General features: G+C 39.0%; 1 protein-coding gene across 1 annotated transcript in view; it reads left to right on the top strand.

The window, feature by feature from the left end:
• Positions 1-18,546, top strand: part of col28a2a (collagen, type XXVIII, alpha 2a) — a 39,013-nt gene that overhangs the window by 16,876 nt on the left and 3,591 nt on the right. Inside the window, exons 12-33 of the mRNA XM_052143252.1 lie at positions 2,366-2,434; positions 2,883-2,951; positions 3,166-3,234; positions 4,206-4,274; positions 4,610-4,678; positions 6,191-6,259; positions 6,436-6,504; positions 6,708-6,779; positions 6,977-7,045; positions 7,333-7,404; positions 7,873-7,941; positions 8,120-8,188; positions 9,792-9,860; positions 11,615-11,683; positions 11,785-11,853; positions 12,047-12,115; positions 12,222-12,290; positions 14,974-15,054; positions 15,183-15,218; positions 15,328-15,364; positions 15,755-16,312; positions 17,712-17,956. Of these exons, the coding sequence (XP_051999212.1) occupies positions 2,366-2,434; positions 2,883-2,951; positions 3,166-3,234; positions 4,206-4,274; positions 4,610-4,678; positions 6,191-6,259; positions 6,436-6,504; positions 6,708-6,779; positions 6,977-7,045; positions 7,333-7,404; positions 7,873-7,941; positions 8,120-8,188; positions 9,792-9,860; positions 11,615-11,683; positions 11,785-11,853; positions 12,047-12,115; positions 12,222-12,290; positions 14,974-15,054; positions 15,183-15,218; positions 15,328-15,364; positions 15,755-16,312; positions 17,712-17,956 (2,136 nt within the window). The remainder of the gene's footprint in view (positions 1-2,365; positions 2,435-2,882; positions 2,952-3,165; positions 3,235-4,205; positions 4,275-4,609; positions 4,679-6,190; positions 6,260-6,435; positions 6,505-6,707; positions 6,780-6,976; positions 7,046-7,332; positions 7,405-7,872; positions 7,942-8,119; positions 8,189-9,791; positions 9,861-11,614; positions 11,684-11,784; positions 11,854-12,046; positions 12,116-12,221; positions 12,291-14,973; positions 15,055-15,182; positions 15,219-15,327; positions 15,365-15,754; positions 16,313-17,711; positions 17,957-18,546) is intronic.

Consider the following 18,546-nt stretch of genomic DNA (forward strand, 5'->3'; position numbering starts at 1 on the left):
AAGTCCCATATGTTATAAAAAGCCAGCCAATCAGATTAGAGCTTGTTGATTTTGTGTGCAATAGCACCAGATGGCCGAGAATGGCTAATATGTTATATGATATGTTGGTAATAACAGCACAAATCTGTCCTTTGGAAAAATGCTGGGGAAATGTTTTCTCTTCTTGCATAGACATGCAGATGACGTGAACAAAGAGAATATCCAACATGTGTAAGGCAGCCGAGGCAAGGGATTTTGTAAATGTCTGAGCAGACTTGTGACTGCCCTCACTGACCTACTTGTATAGACTGGGTCATTAAAAAAATTATACAACACCAGACAGCATGTCTGCAACTCATATCTACAGTAACTGGTCCGCCTGCAGGAACTATTTGAAAATGATGTATAAATCTAGTGTTAGCATTGAGGGGGGCTGCAGGGTTCCGGGACCCCTCATAAGGTCCAAAGAATTTTACTTGTGGGGTCCCATGGTGTATCATCAAAACTAAAATGCTTGAAAAATAAAACTAGATTTTACAGTCTATTATTGAGCCTAACATCTCACTCTTGTCTTACAACTCAATATATCCAATTATTCTGTGAATCTTAGGAAGGGAAATCCTAGTGATTCATAGGTAATACTGAGTGCAGCTATGGGAGGCCAAATTATCTTTTAATGTTACCAGAATTGCTCGTCATAATTGCATTTATGCTAGTAAGAATTTAAATTTCAGAGCTCTACAATTGTTTTTTAGTAGTAAAGATTCCAATTACAGAGCACTACAGTTGAATATGTACTTGTCATTTGTCCATTGACTTCCATTAGTTTTTAATTACAGAGCTCTACAATATTATTTTTACAAGTAAAGATTCCAATTACAGATCACTACAATTGAATATTTACTTGTCATTTTTCCATTGACTTCCATTCCTTTTTAATTACAGAGCTCTACAATTGTATTTTTACTAGTAAGAATTCCAATTAGAGAGCTCTGGGAACAGATGTCACAATGCTGAAGAAACTAGCAAAAATGTGCAGATGGGTGATAAACATGTAACAGGTGCTTTTGTAAACCAAACTGAGTTCTGACTACTCACAACCTCAGACGGCACGTCCACAGTCCGTTCACTGATCTGATGTGTATTATACTATGATTGATGAATACGTGGAGACAGCCACACCACCTCTTCCTGTCTAAGAGGTTGGTTCTTGGCCAGAATATGCTGCAAACGTGGACCAGACTTTAAGCAACGAGTTAAAAGTCTGGATGCACAGTATTAAGTTGCTTAAAAGAATGTTCCGGGTAAAGTGAAAGTTAAGCTATATAAACAGCATCTGTGGCATGCTGTCAATTACCATACATCATCATTTCAATTAGTTGACATTTATGTACATGCTTACAATGTAAGTGGATCTATAGTCTGTGGATTTCTGTCAACAAGGTTTTTGGTTTGTTTTCAAAAACTGTGGGATGACTCTAAATTGTTTTCTCTGGTCATTGAGAGCGTGCCACAAATGCTACGAAGCGAGCTTAACTTGTATTCAAACCAAACATTCCTTTAATGGTGTTGTGCAACTCAAATGTGACATTTAGTCCTGGAGAAAATTGATGTATAATTGATGGTAAGCAGAGAAAAAACTAAAAGCAGATAAATCAAAGTGAAAGACATGTACCACCAGAAATCTTTTAATTCTTAGGGTACGTCCACACTAATCCATTTTCGTTTGAAAATAGTTTTCAGATTCTTAACATCATCATTTCCCAAAGACTTTCGAAGGTCTCAATTTCCAGTGGAGGAAAATGCCATTCCAGTGTAGACGAGAGGCATAGACTAATCATAGAAAAATCAAAGCACTTTTAAATGCAAACAAATTAAGATGCTGTCACACTACACTCCCATTCAATCATCATATCTTCTCCATTGTTGTATCCAAAATAATGTTGCATGTTCAAAGCCTAGTGTGACCGCTACTTTAGTGTAGACTTGGACAAACTCTGGAATTAGATTTATAAATGGATAGTTTCTATGTAAAATTCTGAATGGATGAACTGCGCTCAGAATCGGTGTAAAAATGCCCATGAATGCATACCTGTAACAATACATTCTATTTTAATATGCCAAGGTGTTACGTTGCTTGGCATCCATGAACCACCTATAGGCAGGCTGATGACATATATTGAATTGTTCATTCTGATTATGACTATTAATCAAAATAACTGGACACTGGTGCCTTTTAACACTTGAAGCCACACTTTAGGCACTCTGCATTGTGCTATGCATGGGAACACCCAATTCTCATGGTAAAATCACAGTTACGAATGGCCTCTTGTGGCTTTGATTTCTAATCTGTTGTGTTTGTTGGTTTGTTTTTGTATAATTACAGGGAGACCGTGGCACTGCTGGCCCACCTGGAATTCAGGGCGACATTGGAATCGGACTTCCTGGCCCAAAGGTCAGCCTCATTGATTGCCCATTGATTGAACTGAAAGCAAATCAGCATAAATCCCCCAAAATCAAGACAAACAAAATAAGACTTCAATGCTGAAAGTGTGAATGACCAAACAGAACTGCAAAAATATTCACTCCTGAAATTTTCCCCAGTCTTCCACTGTTTGTGCAAACATATAGTTATATAATTGAGCCAGTGTGGCTGTATTGGGCTAAAAGGGGCCACTCAAACAAAGCATTGTTTTGATAGGGCCACAGAGTGGCATTAGTTTAAATTAACCTACAAATGACTTGCTTATTGTTGACTATGCTTTTCATAACACTTGGATATGAGAAAGAATTTAATTTTCTTTTGATCTTATTGCTTTTATTTTATTGTTATTGAATGATTGTATGGATGTTAATTTGGTTTTGATGATACTCAGATCAGTCAAATTGCTTTCTTTCATCAGGGTGATATGGGATTTCAGGGCAGACTTGGTCCACCGGGTCCACCTGGCACTGGCGAGCCAGGCCTGCCAGTAAGTATACATGCCAAAGGATCATAAATAAATAAAAGTGCATTCAAATGTCCTTACACTGTTCATTTACATTTGGCAGACACTTTTATTCATATTGAATTACAGTATATTTAGGTTTAAAAAAAATGTAACAACAAATGCATTCCTTGGGAGTTAAGCTTGTAATTTTGGCATTTCATTTGGCATTTTTCTTCACATTTCTTTGTCCAATTAGGGTCCCCAAGGGCCACAGGGTGTTCAAGGTGAGAAAGGACCACAAGGAGAGGGTTTTCCAGGTCCGAAGGTAAGGCAAGCTCACAAACACAGACTGTTTAAAGCCATGTTCTCCGTAATGTCGTTCTGCTCTTTAATCTAGCTGGAGATTTGTAACAGCCAAAGGCAATCTGAAAAGATCTGAGTAAATAAATGCATTTATGACTTCTAACTCTTCAAAAAGCTCATTAGGAGTTTCTTAAGTGCCCTGGTAGTTCTTATTTCATAACCCAAGGCTATTAATTAATGTATGTTCACTGCTAAGCGATTTAGGACAGATGACTAGCTGGGGGATATAAGCCATTGTTTAATTGATGTTTTTCATGCCCTCTATAATAACACTGTGCAGTCTATTTAATGTTAGTTAGTAGTCTTACTAGATCTACATCAAAGCTAGTTTACCTAAATAAAACTAAGTGTAATAAAAAAAACGACAAAGAAGAAATTCTTTGGACTTTTTTATTCAGTTTTTGGCCACAAGTCTCAGCAACTGTACTACTCTTCATCATTTATAATGTAGAGTTGCAGACATAGGCTTCATAAAATGTTATGCATATATATATATATATATATATATATATATATATATATATATATATATATATATATAATCCTGCAGTATATTTTCAGCCTGAAAGTTTTGATTGAAATTGAAAATTGAAAGTTTTGAATCAATTCATTCTGAAGGACGGCTTGAACAGATTCACAAAAATGAATCCAACTTACCAACTTGCCCTAAGTTTAAATTAGTGTGACATTTCTATCCTAAAACTCCCCTACCTTTAGTCAACACCACCCTGAAAAAACAACTTTCGAGAGTCATGCTGGCATTCCATTGTGTTATTACCAGTCGGAAAAACATTCTGTTCTGAATCCAGTAATGATAGTTTTCTTTAGTCAGCGAAACAATACCTCTAATGCAGTGAATGAATCCGAATGGTGGCGAAAGAGAGGTTAGCATTTTAGAGACACTGGGGTGATGACTCCTCTTTTGTTTAACAGGGGGACCGGGGTCTGGATGGGCCGAGGGGATCAAGAGGACAGCCGGGCCCTGGAATCAAAGGCGATAAGGTGGGCTGTAAATATATCTGTCCATGAATGGCATCCAAACAACACCACGTTTGGCACACAAAAGAGTTAATCAAGTACGAAAAGAGGCCCAATTGTGCCGTTTAAATGCTGGTGACTGATTGGACACTGAAAGACGGAGGGGGAGGGAGCAGATGGGAGGGTGATACATCTTGCATTACTGTGGGAATGTTTAAGAGAGGCAGCTGTCTCACCTGGTAGCAGTTACAAAAACGTATAAATGTGTTTACTCTACCATGCAAAATAGAAAGATTATTATTCTGATAAGATCATCATATATGTGAAACTGACCCTGCGTTTCTGTGTTGTGTCTTTAGGGTGAGCTGGGGTCTCCTGGTTTGCCAGGACCAATTGGACTCCCAGGTGTTGGCATTCAGGGCGAAAAGGTGGCACAACATGTCTTAACCTCAAACTATCTATCTGTTTGTCTGTCTGTCTGTCTGGCTAGCTAGTTATCTGTTTATCTGTCTGTCTGGCTGGCTGGCTAACTATCTGTCTGTTTGTCTTTCTGTCTGACTAGCAGTATGACTGTCTGACTGACTAGCAATCTGTCTGTCTGTCTGGCTAGCTAGTTATCTGTTTGTCTGTCTGTCTGTCTGACTGACTAGCAATCTGTCTGTCTGTCAAAAATTTTACTCTAAACATTCAGGCAAGGCTTTGCAAGCCAACATAAAATATATCTTCCTTGTTCTATATTTATTTATTTATTTATTTTATGAAAAAAAAAAAAAAAACTTCGATGGGGTCAAGTGAAGTTCTGTGATTATTAGTTCTATCAAAATTATTAACAATCTTACCGTTAAATCAGGCCCAGATCCATGGGGGGACTTGCGGGTGCAAAGAACCCTCAAACAAACCCCAAATTGAATATGTAAGCCTAATAATATTCTATATTGGAAAAGCAGATTTCAACACACACACACACACACACACACACATACACACACACACACACACACACACACACACATACATACACACACACACGCACACACACACACACACACACACACAATTCCTCTATCAAAACTAATAAACGTGTATGATCTTGCAAATTAGTGTGTCCTAAATGTGCAGGTGCAGCATTCTGCATTTATGCCTCCAACATACATATGAGCATTTGGTTAAGACCTCCTTTCACACATAGAGAATTCAAAGCAGTATAGACCTTAATCACAGTAGCGCCTTATTTGATATTTAATGGTAATGAAAACGAGACTCTGTGGGATAGACTTTGAATATCTTTAGTGGTATCCACTGAATAAAATTGTATAAAGCTCCTAAACTACATTGTGATTTCCACAAATCATGTTTTTTTTCCAACTGAAATTTCTAGGAAATAATTTTCTTTTCTATGTTTTGTCCACGGAATGATCCAAAACACTTTAAACAACAGTACAATCCATTGAAGATACTGTCAATATATTCCTCACAGCCTCGTTGTCGTTCATGTCAAAACGATGGCGCTACTGTGAATAAGGTCCATTATCTCGCTCAATATATCGCCTCACCAGTTGCTTCTGATTTCTGCTCCGGGATAAGTGGCCCATACCTGCTAGTCTAGGACAAGTTTTCCAAATCCAAATCCAAACCTTAAATATTAGTGTGAAAACTGACTCTAGATTAGTGGTTGCGGATACAATCTTCAGACATTGCTTGCTACATTCCAGAAAACATAGCTATAATTGATTGAGGGAAAAAAAATCTTAAACTAAGGCAGTGTAATTTGTGGATTAAATATTAATCTGTTTTGGTGATATTAAACATAATTTGATTTTAAATATGAATTTAATTACATTACATCTTCACTGCATATACAGCACCCCCAGAGATTTTGATCTGGAACCGGGACTGAGTTAAATGTTGTTTTTCTAATATTCAACATTTCTCAATATCAGGGTGTTGAGGGTCCGAGGGGGCCTCCTGGAGGTAGAGGGATCCAAGGAGAGGGCTTCCCTGGTCCCAAGGTTGGTATTGCTAAATGTACACATAAAAAAAAAAGAATAGAATAAATAAAAGTGTTGTTGATTTATTATTGATGTACTCTTTCCACATTGGGTCGAAAGCAGAAAGGACATTTTAAGAACCTTTGATTTGTTAACTGTTCTTGGGTTAATCTTTTGACTATTTTTCACTGTTTCAGGGAGAACAAGGTTTACCAGGTGAGATGGGTACCCCAGGAGAGAGAGGCCACGGAGAGCCTGGGTCAAAGGTAACACTGGCATTCTTGGACATAGTATAAATGGGCACTCCTTCAATAGTGTTTAAAAAGCATCACAGGTTGTACTTCATAAAGTTGGTTGGGATAATAAAGAATTAATAGGTGTGGCCAAACTTTACAGTAAGAATGACTGACTGACTGATAGATGGATGATTTGGATATGATAATAAGTACTGCTGGTATAATTTATTCAGGGTGAACCTGGTGCTTCTGGATTTGCTGGGGTACCTGGACTTCCTGGAGAGGACGGAGCTCCAGGACAAAAGGTAACTCAGATCTCAGAAAAGTTTTGGATTTGTTGACAGTTTGGGTGCTCTTCCATTTTTCATTTTCTATTAGATAAGATATTATCTTGTGAGTATGAGCAAATACACAAACACTTCAGTGAACTGGACATTAATGGTCATTCATTTATTATTATTATTATTATTATTATTATTTTTGTTGTCTTCCTGTTTATCAGGGTGAGCCTGGGTTTCCAGGTTTGAGAGGAACTGAGGGGGCCCAAGGAATTGGCACTCAAGGAGAGAAGGTACTTCACCCTGTGAAATCTTCTCTTTTTTTATACTCATATAAATATAAATATATATATATATATATATATATTTGTGAACACTCAACATAGGCAGCAAATCCATATGCCAATCTCACTTAGCACTCACTTAAAACTTGACCAACAATTGATTGTGATACTCTGAAAAGCATAAAATGCATAGAAATTGTGTAAAATAGTCAGTTTTAATTAGATTGAACTATTTTAGAGACACTTTTCTATATTTTCACATTTCTCTTTGCCTGCCTATGTTTAAATCTCAATAGGGAGACCAGGGTCAGCGGGGCGTTCGGGGGTTGCCAGGCTCTCCTGGCATAAGTGGCCCCTCAGGAGCAAAGGTGAGAACAGGAATGGGTGAAAAAAGGTGTGTGTGTGGGGGGGGGCATTCACACAGGATGCATTATTACAATAAAACAGCTTACAGAGAATAATGGATTTGAACAGAAGAGACGTACATTGGTGCATAAATTCCATTCATCTACATGCTCAAAACACTCTATATGTTTATCCCGCTCCCAGATTCATCTGATTGGTCCATTGTTTTAAATTTGACATTACTCTGCTCCGAGTTTCATTTCAGCTTCCAAAGACATCATCCTGTGCGAACTACCCCTTAAGGGACAAAACCTTTTTTTTTTTAATTACAAAATGATGTGCATGAAATGTTTGGCTCTAATTCAGCTTACAAAACTGCCCATTATTTGAAGTATGAATGCATTGGAAAGTGTCTAGTTTCCCACATGGTATTGAAATACCATAAAAGTGATGTAATTACATCACAGAAACATTATACTTTTGTTTTACAGGGAGAGCCTGGCACATCAGGTAGACTGGGCATGCCAGGATTACCCGGGCGAGCTCTCGCAGGACCAAAGGTAGTAAAAACCAAGATACTACAACTGTGCCACACCCTAGAGGCTGGCAACCAGTCATGTCATTGGCCCGCTGCCAACGCAGTGAATCATTGTTACAGAGTTACATTCTATTTCACTTACCCATCTTTGCAGTGAAAGAGAGAAGTAATGCTATGACCTCATATCTCAATGTCTGTAGGGTGATGTGGGCCCCCTTGGTCCTCCCGGACCGATAGGAGAGACTGGTTATGGCCTGCCTGGTCCAAAGGTAGGCAGGACTATTTAAAAGGGTCACATCATGAGGTAAAACAATTAATTGTATTGTGAAAATACCCACTGTAACTTTCAGAACTCAGAACTTTCTCCCTTGTGAAAAGAAGACCATTTGTTGATACAAAGCTGCAAAAATCTTGAATTCCTCATTATCAGGATTACAACATATGACCACGCAGATTTACACATCGAAGTCTGCCAAAGCTTGTGCTGTTTGTGTGTGTAGCACCTGCCGCTCTGCAGATCCCCCTGAAGAATCTCGGCGTTAGAAACAAGCGGCTGACGTTTATTATTAACAAGATCCCTGATCCTTTCTGTCTGATCTTAAAGGCACAGCAGCAGAGACTGTTTAATTCTAAAGGCCCCTGCTCCACAACAGGTGTGACGTAATTTAGAACTCAATCTGGCCAAAAAGAAGGTGTTTTTAGTACTTTTACGTGGTTCGTAACAGCTCACCAGGGCAAACTTCCATTAAAACTTCTTACTGGCTGCTGAACACCGTCTTACTGCCATTGGTCAACGTAATCAGTATGTGTGACCTGGAGCTCCACCTACTTTGAGCTCAACATCTAATTACTATTCAGTCAGTACAGATCAGTCAACATGAACACAACGGCGTGCAGAGTTATTAGCGAGCTGGTGCAAACTTTTGTGTAGAGACATTTTCCAAGAGCATATCATGTGTGTGTGTGTGTTTTTTTTTTTTGGTTTGTTTGTTTTTTGTTTAATTAGTCTTCCAAAGGAATCAAAGCTTCCCAAGTTCTCCATTCACACATATGCCCAAAGTAAGACATGCCTTCATCATTCTTTTGTCTGTATTCTACCCAATTAACACTCTTTGATGCACCCATTTTTGCAGTAGTATCAGTTTCATTGTAAATCACAATAACAGAGTTTAACTGGCACATATAGGGTTGCCACCCTTCCTTTAAAATCGTACCGTATTTAAAGATGAAAGATTTACGTCCTGTATCGAATCACTACGGGACGCAAATCATTACAGCTGCTCAGATGGCAGCACGGCGAAATCGTTCCAGATTGTTAATTTAACCTTTATATTCGTTGAAAATTTGGGGTAAGGGACCGTCTGAAAAGTCCACATATTGTGCTAAAACATCCTAAAACTGTTGAAGTTGTGGTAAGGGACCGTCTGAAAAGTCCACACATTGTGCTAAAACATCAGTCACTATCGTAACACATTTGAATGTCATATTAGTTGATGTTTTACATGTAGTCTTGAACATCCTCATCTTTAAATGCTGCTCTAAACACCTCCCACAGCAGCGTGGCGGTGTCTGAATGTTCGCAAACAGTATACGGTTGCTCAACTTCTTTTTGGCTATGATCGAAGAACAAAGAAGCACATCGCTGTGAGTGTGCTGGGGCCTTAAGGGTCAAAGAGAGCTTGGAAAATGGTCATAAATCATGACTGTTTTTGACTTTACTAACAGTATAAGTGAACCTCATAAAATAAAATTATAACAATGATGTGACCCCTTTAATCTATAGAAAAACTAAGAAAAGGTGATTTTAATATGGCCAATCATGCAAGCTGCATGAAAATGTTATTAATAATGTTCCTTTCTTATCCCAATCAGGGTGATCGTGGTAACCCAGGCCCACATGGGCCATTCGGACCTAAAGGTGAAGGATTCCCCGGTCCAGTGGTAAGCAACTGTTGGTCATCTTTTACATATGTTTTTTTTTATTAAAATGAATATCAAATGTACAGTTTGCTCATTCATCACTCCATACAAGACTGTATTGACCCTTTTCACAGACTGTGATGATGCGTTTCTGCCAGCAGCATAAATCTAGCACTTTTTATATCATTTTATTTTAAATTATTATTGTTTGATGTACATTTATAACATTATTATTTGTGTTAAATTACCCTGGCATTAATAATAAATTAATAAATAAACTAGTTACCAATGATTTGATGGGGTTTCGAATACAGCTGCTGAGAAAGTAACAGTAAATTTGGCATCTTCCATCTCTCTCTATTTTATTCCTCTTTTTTATTTTGCTATTGAAGCAAATGGGAACACATAAATAATATTTGCTGTGGTCTGCCTCTCACCACTTTAGATTACTTCTGCGTTCCAAACCCGTAAATGTGAAAAGGGTCCCTTTAACATGCATCACCTGTCTCTATGACAGCTCTAGACTCTGTAAACTGCTAAAAAGTGCCAGGGGAGCTCATCTATTTTTTAGCCAATAAGAAATAAGATCTCTGCCTGTCAATAATTTTGCATGTTCAAGTTTGCTGATACATTTTTGTAAGGCTGATGTAAACAAATGAAAACTTAAACCAAAACACACAAACATAAACACACATGGCGGACATGCCCGTAATTCTCTCTCTCTCAAACCGTCGTCACCGGCCACCATCCCTCGTGCGCCCCATTAGGCCGATTGGGGACCGGGCGTGCGACATTCCAGGCCGGGCCCGCCCCCCTCCGCTCCACACTCCTCCCAGCGTTACCTCAGGCCGGGGTGCCACCGGCATGCCATACACCCCCCTTTCTCTTGGGAGGGGCGTGCTTTGGTCCACGCCTTCCTCGACCTTTGAGGAGACAGCAGGGGAATACAACAAAAACATAAATAAAAATAGGTGAGGGAAAAGGCCAACACGGTACAAAAGAGAGAGAGAGAGAGAGGAGAGAGAGAAAAAGCTCACTCACCGGTTCTCTGATGTACCGTTGCGTGGCCCTCGAACACTCCTCCACACTCTCCGGTGGACGACAGCCGCTCCTCTCCGGGCGAACCGGAGTCAAACCTCCGACCCCCAGCGGACAGAACGCCCCTCCGCTTTTCTGGTGGCGCGTGGGGACACTCCTCCGCCCTTGGCAGCGGCCCTACCGCTCCAGGCGGTCAGGGAGTTGCTTCCCTCCTCCCCTTGTGGACGGCGGTCTTCCCTCGACCCCTTCACGTCTCTGGGGACGGCAGGGCACTCCTCCGCCCCCGGCAGCAGCTCCCTAGCTACAGGCGGTTGGGGAATCCAGTTCCCCGCGTCTGGGCAGTCGGGCTACTCCGTCACCCGGCAGATGGCAGTGGCGCTTCCTGGGTGGACGGCAGTGTCGAGGACTCTGCGACGGGCATCCCTCCTCCTTCCCGGGTTTCAGCACCAATGTAATGGGGTTAAGATGGGCAAGGAGGAGGCGAGAACCAGCTTGTCAATATAAATAATAATTTAATGAAAACTTAAACCCACATGACAGACATGCCTGTAATTCTCTCTCTCTCGAACCGTCGTCACCGGCCGCCTTTATCCCTCTCGCGCCCCATCAGGCCGATTTTGCGACATTCCAGCCCGCCCCCGCCCCCGGAGAGAGTGCGTGTGATTGAAGTTAGCAAAATTACAGAATTAAATTAAAGGACCTTTAATTCCATGTACATGTGTGTTTGTCTTTTACAGGGTCTCCCTGGTTTACCGGGACTGCCAGGCGAGTCCGGCACTGAGGGCATTGGTCTACCTGGTCCAAAGGTGAAGTTTCCACTTGAATCTGATGCAAAACATACTTATGATGATATAATGAAGGGCAGTTTTATTTACTATACTTTTTACTATAATTTTGTTCTTTTCAGGGAGATGTTGGATTCAGGGGTTTGCCTGGTTTGCCAGGCCCTCCTGGTGAAGGACTGCAAGGCCCTCCAGTAAGATTAATATTTTTGTTATGCAACTGTAAATATCCCAGAGTACAGTAACTAAACAACCAACATGTCGAACATGAGACAGCGGTCTTTCTAAGAAGGTCAAGCATGGGGAGTCAATTTATTTTGCCATGGCAGTTGAGGAGGACAAGCTATCTGCTTCTCATTTATTAAATCTGCTGTCTTGCTGTTTCAGGGCAACATTGGAAGACAAGGTCCTCCAGGGCCACAAGGGCCCACAGGGGAAGGTATTCAGGGACCCAAAGTAGGTTAACCATTTACTAAGATATTAAACTCAACTGATTACTGTAATATAATGGCTTTCTGTCCAGAAAGAAAGTAAAAAAACTTGTGTTTGTTGAATTCATCAGGGTGATCAAGGGGGTCCAGGAGTGACAGGACCAAGGGGACCATCTGGAGAGGGACTGCCAGGCTCTAAGGTCTGCCATCACACTAACTATGTTTGAGGTTACAGGAATAAAATATGGGAAGGGTTGTCGAATCTTGTGCTGATCCTGTCTTTGTGTAGCACCTACTGCTCTGCAGATACTTCTAAGGGATCCCAATGTTAGAAACGAGCAGCTGAAGTTTATATGTATAAGTTCAGGCTGATCTTAACACTTTTAGCGGCACATTTCAACACCGATTGTCTTGTGAATCTGTCACAATGTAATGCAAAATTTGTAAACAAGCTGTTATTGAAAGATGCGGCAGTTAAAGACTCGACAGAAAACCCACTGTATCTTATTTTACCTGTGAAGAGGCTGTTTATATAGAAGTCTTAAAGGCACAGCAGCATAAAAAAACACACTTGGAAAATGTAACCACAGCACTATGGTTTAAGTCAAAAGCGCAAAGTCAATGGGCATGGCCATGAAATTTTGGTATTTTCATGCAAGCATGCGCTAAGTCTAGGTGTAAGTGGGCAGGGACTAAAAACTATTTAGATTTGTTCTGAGCAAAATTTAATTTTTTTGTTCCGGTTCTTTCCAAATCGTTACCATTTAGAACAAAATAAAAGAACGGCTAATAACGTTCTTTTTAACATGACAGTACTCTTATATAGCGGTGGGTGAAATACCAATTGCTGCATTGCCAGATCTCACAAGAGAAGCAAGTAATCTGATCTGGAAAACCAAGCTCAAAATAATCCACTTGCCTCAGAATAAACAATAATTTAGCAAATTATCACAATAGAAATCGTCACAAGCATACAGTTGACTCTTCTGAGTCAAAACCTGGCAGCATCAAATCAGTATTAATCCATCATATCTAACAATAATTCAGTGAAGACTTGGAAACAACTGAGAAAAGTACTTTTTACATCTATAATAATGTTTTCCTTGTATCTGAATTAGCCGTGCATGTATATGTAGTAATTGTACATAGTTGTTAAAACATTTGCATTTACATTTATGCATTTGCCAGACGCTTTTATCCAAAGTGACTTACAGTGCACTTATTACTGGGACAATTCCCTGGAGCAAGCTGGAGTTAATTGCCTTGCTCAAGGACAAAATGGTGGTGGCCTTGGGGATTAAACCAACAACCTTCTGATTACCAGTTATGTGCTTTAGTCCCCTACGCCACCACCACTCCAATGGTCTTCATTGACAGAATACAACATCCACAACGGACAATTAGGCAAAGAAATGTCTGATGCAGCAGTTTCCTTCGAGTTTAATTTTTTTGGTCAACATGAAGTGGTGTAGTTCCAAAAATATACTGTGATAAACCGTTTGGCCTTTAGTTTCATGATTATTAAGTTTCACGGTTATATCCGGTTTCCAGTATTTAAAAATAATGATTTCACTCCGGAACAATTGAAAAGCACTTTGTTATGGTTTCCAGGAAAAATGTCCTTCGTTTTTGTCTTTTGGCTTTGTTCTTTGAACCGCTTTTAGTCCTTGCAAGTGAGTTTGGCGAACTCATGCACGCAAAGCGCCAATCGGACAACTGCAGTTTTATTTGGGGGTTCTTCTCCTGTTATTGAATAGTCTCCATCCTATTATATAGTCCATTTCCTCAAGCACCAGCGATATAAAAGAAGACAGCACATTCATAAGAAGTTGGTAGGGTAAATGGACTGTATGCAATGAACTAGAAGAATAGAAATATGGACTTACCTAATTTTTGCATTAACTGCATCTTTGTGAAATGGGACACGCTCCTTTTATACGCATGGAAAATGTGGTTCAGAATATGCATATGCTCTGTTAAATTATAGAGAATATCAGTATTATTAATAATTTTCATCTACTGATACAAAACTCTGTGAATTAAACTCTGTACATTAAAAATGTTTAACCAAAATATTTCTAAATTCAAATTGCTCTTCAAACGAAATGAAAATATAATCAAAATAACAAAGTGGTCAAAAAAATCATATCTATTCCAAACATTTTACTCTCTCCAGCTTCTTTCACAAGCCCCGTTGGTAGTGATATAAAAATCCCTCTACAACAACAGGTGGAAAAATACCAATGCAAATTAGATCATAAATACTGTTGTAAACATAAAACTAAAAGAAATAATTGAAAAATAAACCATGACCTATAGATCATTTAACACAAATCTCTTAAATATTTTTTTATAAAAAGGCTATTCTCAGACACATAATTTGATGTTCCACTATATTTTCATAGTTTGGAGATGAACTTTATTACCACCTGCAGGTGGAAACTCCAAACTGCAAATGCAGAAAGTGAATGACTTTTCAGTGAAAATATTTAGTTGAAATGTCTTTAGAAAATAGCAAATTGTGCTTTGCACCACTTTAACATACAATACACCCATAGTTTGCACGCATCCACCTACATGCAGCGCAAAAACTCCCGCACAGGCCCATTTGCGTTTTGCATTGGTACGAAAATTGCCTTAGTGCTCTCACGAAAAATTGCATAAGAAGAACTGTAGACGTGGTAATGTTGACTTTTGTGTGTGTGTGTGTGTGTGTGTGTGTGTGTGTGTGTGTGTGTGTGTGTGTGTGTGTGTGTGTGATTTAATAACTTTGCTCACATTATAAATGGATCTTTGGGGAAACAAATGAAATAATATACACAAGCGTGATGTGATCTCATTAATTCATTCATCTGGGGGCGTGTGTATCTTTCTGTTCTGCAGGGTGATCGTGGTGTGCAGGGGGAGAGAGGGTTTAAAGGAATAAAAGGTGACATGGGTGACCCGGGGACTCCAGGACTAGCTGTAAGTCAACTTAGTCACTATAATCCATCTTCTGTGCAAGAACAGACAGTGTTTTCCATTTAATACTAAATCACATGATATATCAGTTTGTCTGTGAGTTTTATGAGTGTTTAAATCTGTCCCTTTAGGGAAGACAAGGATTCAAGGGTGAACAAGGGCTCACAGTAAGTTCTAATATACAGTATTTGCACCTGTAATCATAGATTGAGTTAACTTTAGGAAAACTATACAACCATTAGCATTGTAAATGTTAACAAATTATTCCTTTTTCAGAGAGAGGATATTATCAAGCTGATTAAGGAGATTTGTGGTGAGTCTTGGACTTGGAATACAATAAACAAATGATTTGATAATGAAATAGCTAGAGATAGTTTACCACAACATTTTAATTCTGTCATCATTTACTCACCCACATGTTGTTCCATCCTAGTCTACATGGCATTCTGTCTTCTGTTGAACACAGAAAGTGAATTTATTTTTAAATATCTTGTCCTCATCTGTCATAAATGACCTACATATACACCATTAAAGTATCATAAAAGTAGCCAACATAACTAGTGGGCAATATTTCAAGTCTTTTGAAGTCATACCCTAGTTCTTCACTGAAAATCATCCTCTCTATTGTACCAATATAGCACAAGAGTCATTTGGACTTTCAAAATACTTTTATAGTGAGTTTATATATTTGTGATTTTTCTAGGTTGTGGTATTAAATGCAAGGAAAGGCCCATGGAGCTGGTCTTTGTTATTGACAGCTCAGAAAGCGTCGGCCCGGAAAACTTTGAGATCATTAAAGACTTTGTCACGGCCTTGGTGGACCGTGTCACCGTTGGCCGTAACGCCACGAGAATCGGTTTGATTCTCTACAGCTTGGAGGTCCATCTGGAGTTCAACCTGGCCAGGTATATGACCAAGCAAGATGTCAAGAAAGCCATCAGGAACATGCCATACATGGGAGAGGGCACCTACACTGGCACCGCCATCCGCAAAGCCACACAAGAGGCCTTCTTTAGCGCCCGTAATGGTGTCAGAAAAGTAGCCATTGTCATTACGGATGGACAAACGGATAAAAGAGAACCTGTCAAGCTGGATATGGCTGTACGAGAGGCCCAGGTGGCAAATATTGAGATGTATGCACTGGGTATTGTGAACACTTCCGACCCAACACAAACTGAGTTTCTGAGAGAGCTCAATCTGATCGCCTCTGACCCTGACAGTGAACATATGTTCCTCATTGATGACTATAACACTCTGCCAGGTGAATATGGAACAAAATACCCTATATACAGACTGAAAATATAGGGCTGGGTGATATAGTTGGAAATATATATTTTGATATTTTCCAGCTTTTGATGATAGTCAATGCGATCTTGATATTTATGTATTTGCTCTGAAATGGCTTAAAACTGTGATTTGTTTCAATTAGAGGATCCATCATTTCAGCCATACAACCAGTGTAGCCAATCAGCTTTGGACTCTGTAAATATATGTTTCGGGTTCATTACAAGTTAAACTCAATCGAAAGCATTTGTGGCATAATGTTGATTACCACACAAAAAAAAATCTTTAGACTCGTCCCTCCATTTCTTTGAAAAACAAAAAGAAGCAAAAATTGAGGTTACAGTGAGGCACTTACAATGGAAGTGAATGGGTCCAATTTTTTGGAGGGTTTAAAGGCAGAAATATGAAGCTTATAATTTAATAAAATCACTTCCATTAATTCTTCTGTTAAAACCCATGTATTATTTGAGCTGAAAAGTTGTTTAAATCACAATTTGTTGTGGTCGTTTTAGGGTTTTAAGGGGTTTTCATGGCAACAAAGTTGTAAAATTGAATATAACTTTACACAGAAAAGGTTAATAAGCAATTTTATTACACTAAAATCATGTCAACACACATGTCTTATGGCTATTCTTTTGAAACAGAGAGTATTTTAACGTTTACTGATTGGCCCTATCCACTTCCATTGTAAGTGTCTCACTTTAACACAGACAGAGACAAGTCAAAATAAATTATTTAGATTGAGCTTAGCTTGTATTGCAGCTGGGATATACATTTACTGTGTTTACTTGTCGCATTAAAAACCTAGTTTAAAAATAGGCATGTTTTCTGCTATTTTTCTGCTGAATTTACATAAGAGGTGCAATCATTATCATATACATGCACCGACATAAAAACACATAGTATATAAACGTTATTGGTAGCAATATTTACCTTTGTATATTTTTACAGATTTTTGAGGAATGACACATACAAATCATTGTATCCAAGTTTTGAATTGAGTCACTGATATTTACATTTTAAAGAGATTTACGGACATTAACCAAACTTACCAACTCTATCGCCATTTTTGCTTTTGAGGTTTATATCAGAGACCCTAGCAAAACACCTGTGTTTTAACGTTCTCAGACAAGGATCGAAAAACTTATCAAAGTATGCAGTCCTTAGGAAATTGAATGGCCAAATTAAAGCACATTAAAATCATTGTGATATTTACAAAGTTGCCTTATCATCTCGAATCTACTTTGAATATTCAATATATTGCCCTGCCCATGGTATAGAGTAAATTTCAAGCAAAAGTCACACTTTTTCTAAACATTTCTTGAAATTTGCATTTTTGTCATGTAACTGACACTTGCTTTGGTCTCCTAATACAGCTCTGGAATCGAAGCTGGTTAGCCAATTCTGTGAAGATGAGAATGGAGCCCTCATCTACAACCGGATTACCAACGGCGTGAATGGAAACAATGGATATGGCTACAATAATGGTTATAAGGACATTTCTTATTTTGGGAATAACGGTTATGGAAACAGATTTCAGGAAACATCTCAGAGTCACTCCAGAGGCACAGGAAACAGCGTACCTCTTCCCATCAACCCCATCGGTCCTCTCAAAGCACAGGTCAGGGCTAACATCTTTAATAGGGATATGGAAAACTACATGTTTTCAGAATCGACTAATCAGTGGCTTGCCTGAACAACTTGTTGCCTTATCAGTCTTAAGGAATCCCCGTATAAATAGGCAGCTAAGGGTTCACCTGACTCTGATTAGACACGTTTCTTAGGAAACATTGACCAACACGATCACAGGAAATTAACATGTTGCTACAGAATCTTCCAGATTACATTTTTACTCTGGTTATGTTTAGGGTTGGAGTTTGGGTTAGGCTGTATGCATTCCTGGAGAATTTATTACATAATTTACAACTATAAACAATTCACTTTCTATCTTTTGGCACCAATCTGTGGACATTTCACTCGGAAACTGAAGCTGACACATGCCCATATGTTCAACAATACTTCCGGGGTTCCGAATTTTGATTAGCATGGACCGAATTTAGCTGAGGAACATTTGACCTACTTCGCCAAATTCACAGTGAGATCAGTCAGCATTTAATGTTGCATTCAGTAACAGCCAAGCACAACAGGATTGATTTTAGGAACACCCAGGTAAATATTTTTAAAAGTTAGACTACATTTAGCTTGACACAA

Source organism: Xyrauchen texanus, chromosome 14, assembly GCF_025860055.1.
Source record: "Xyrauchen texanus isolate HMW12.3.18 chromosome 14, RBS_HiC_50CHRs, whole genome shotgun sequence".
NCBI classification, from domain to species: Eukaryota; Metazoa; Chordata; class Actinopteri; order Cypriniformes; family Catostomidae; genus Xyrauchen; species Xyrauchen texanus.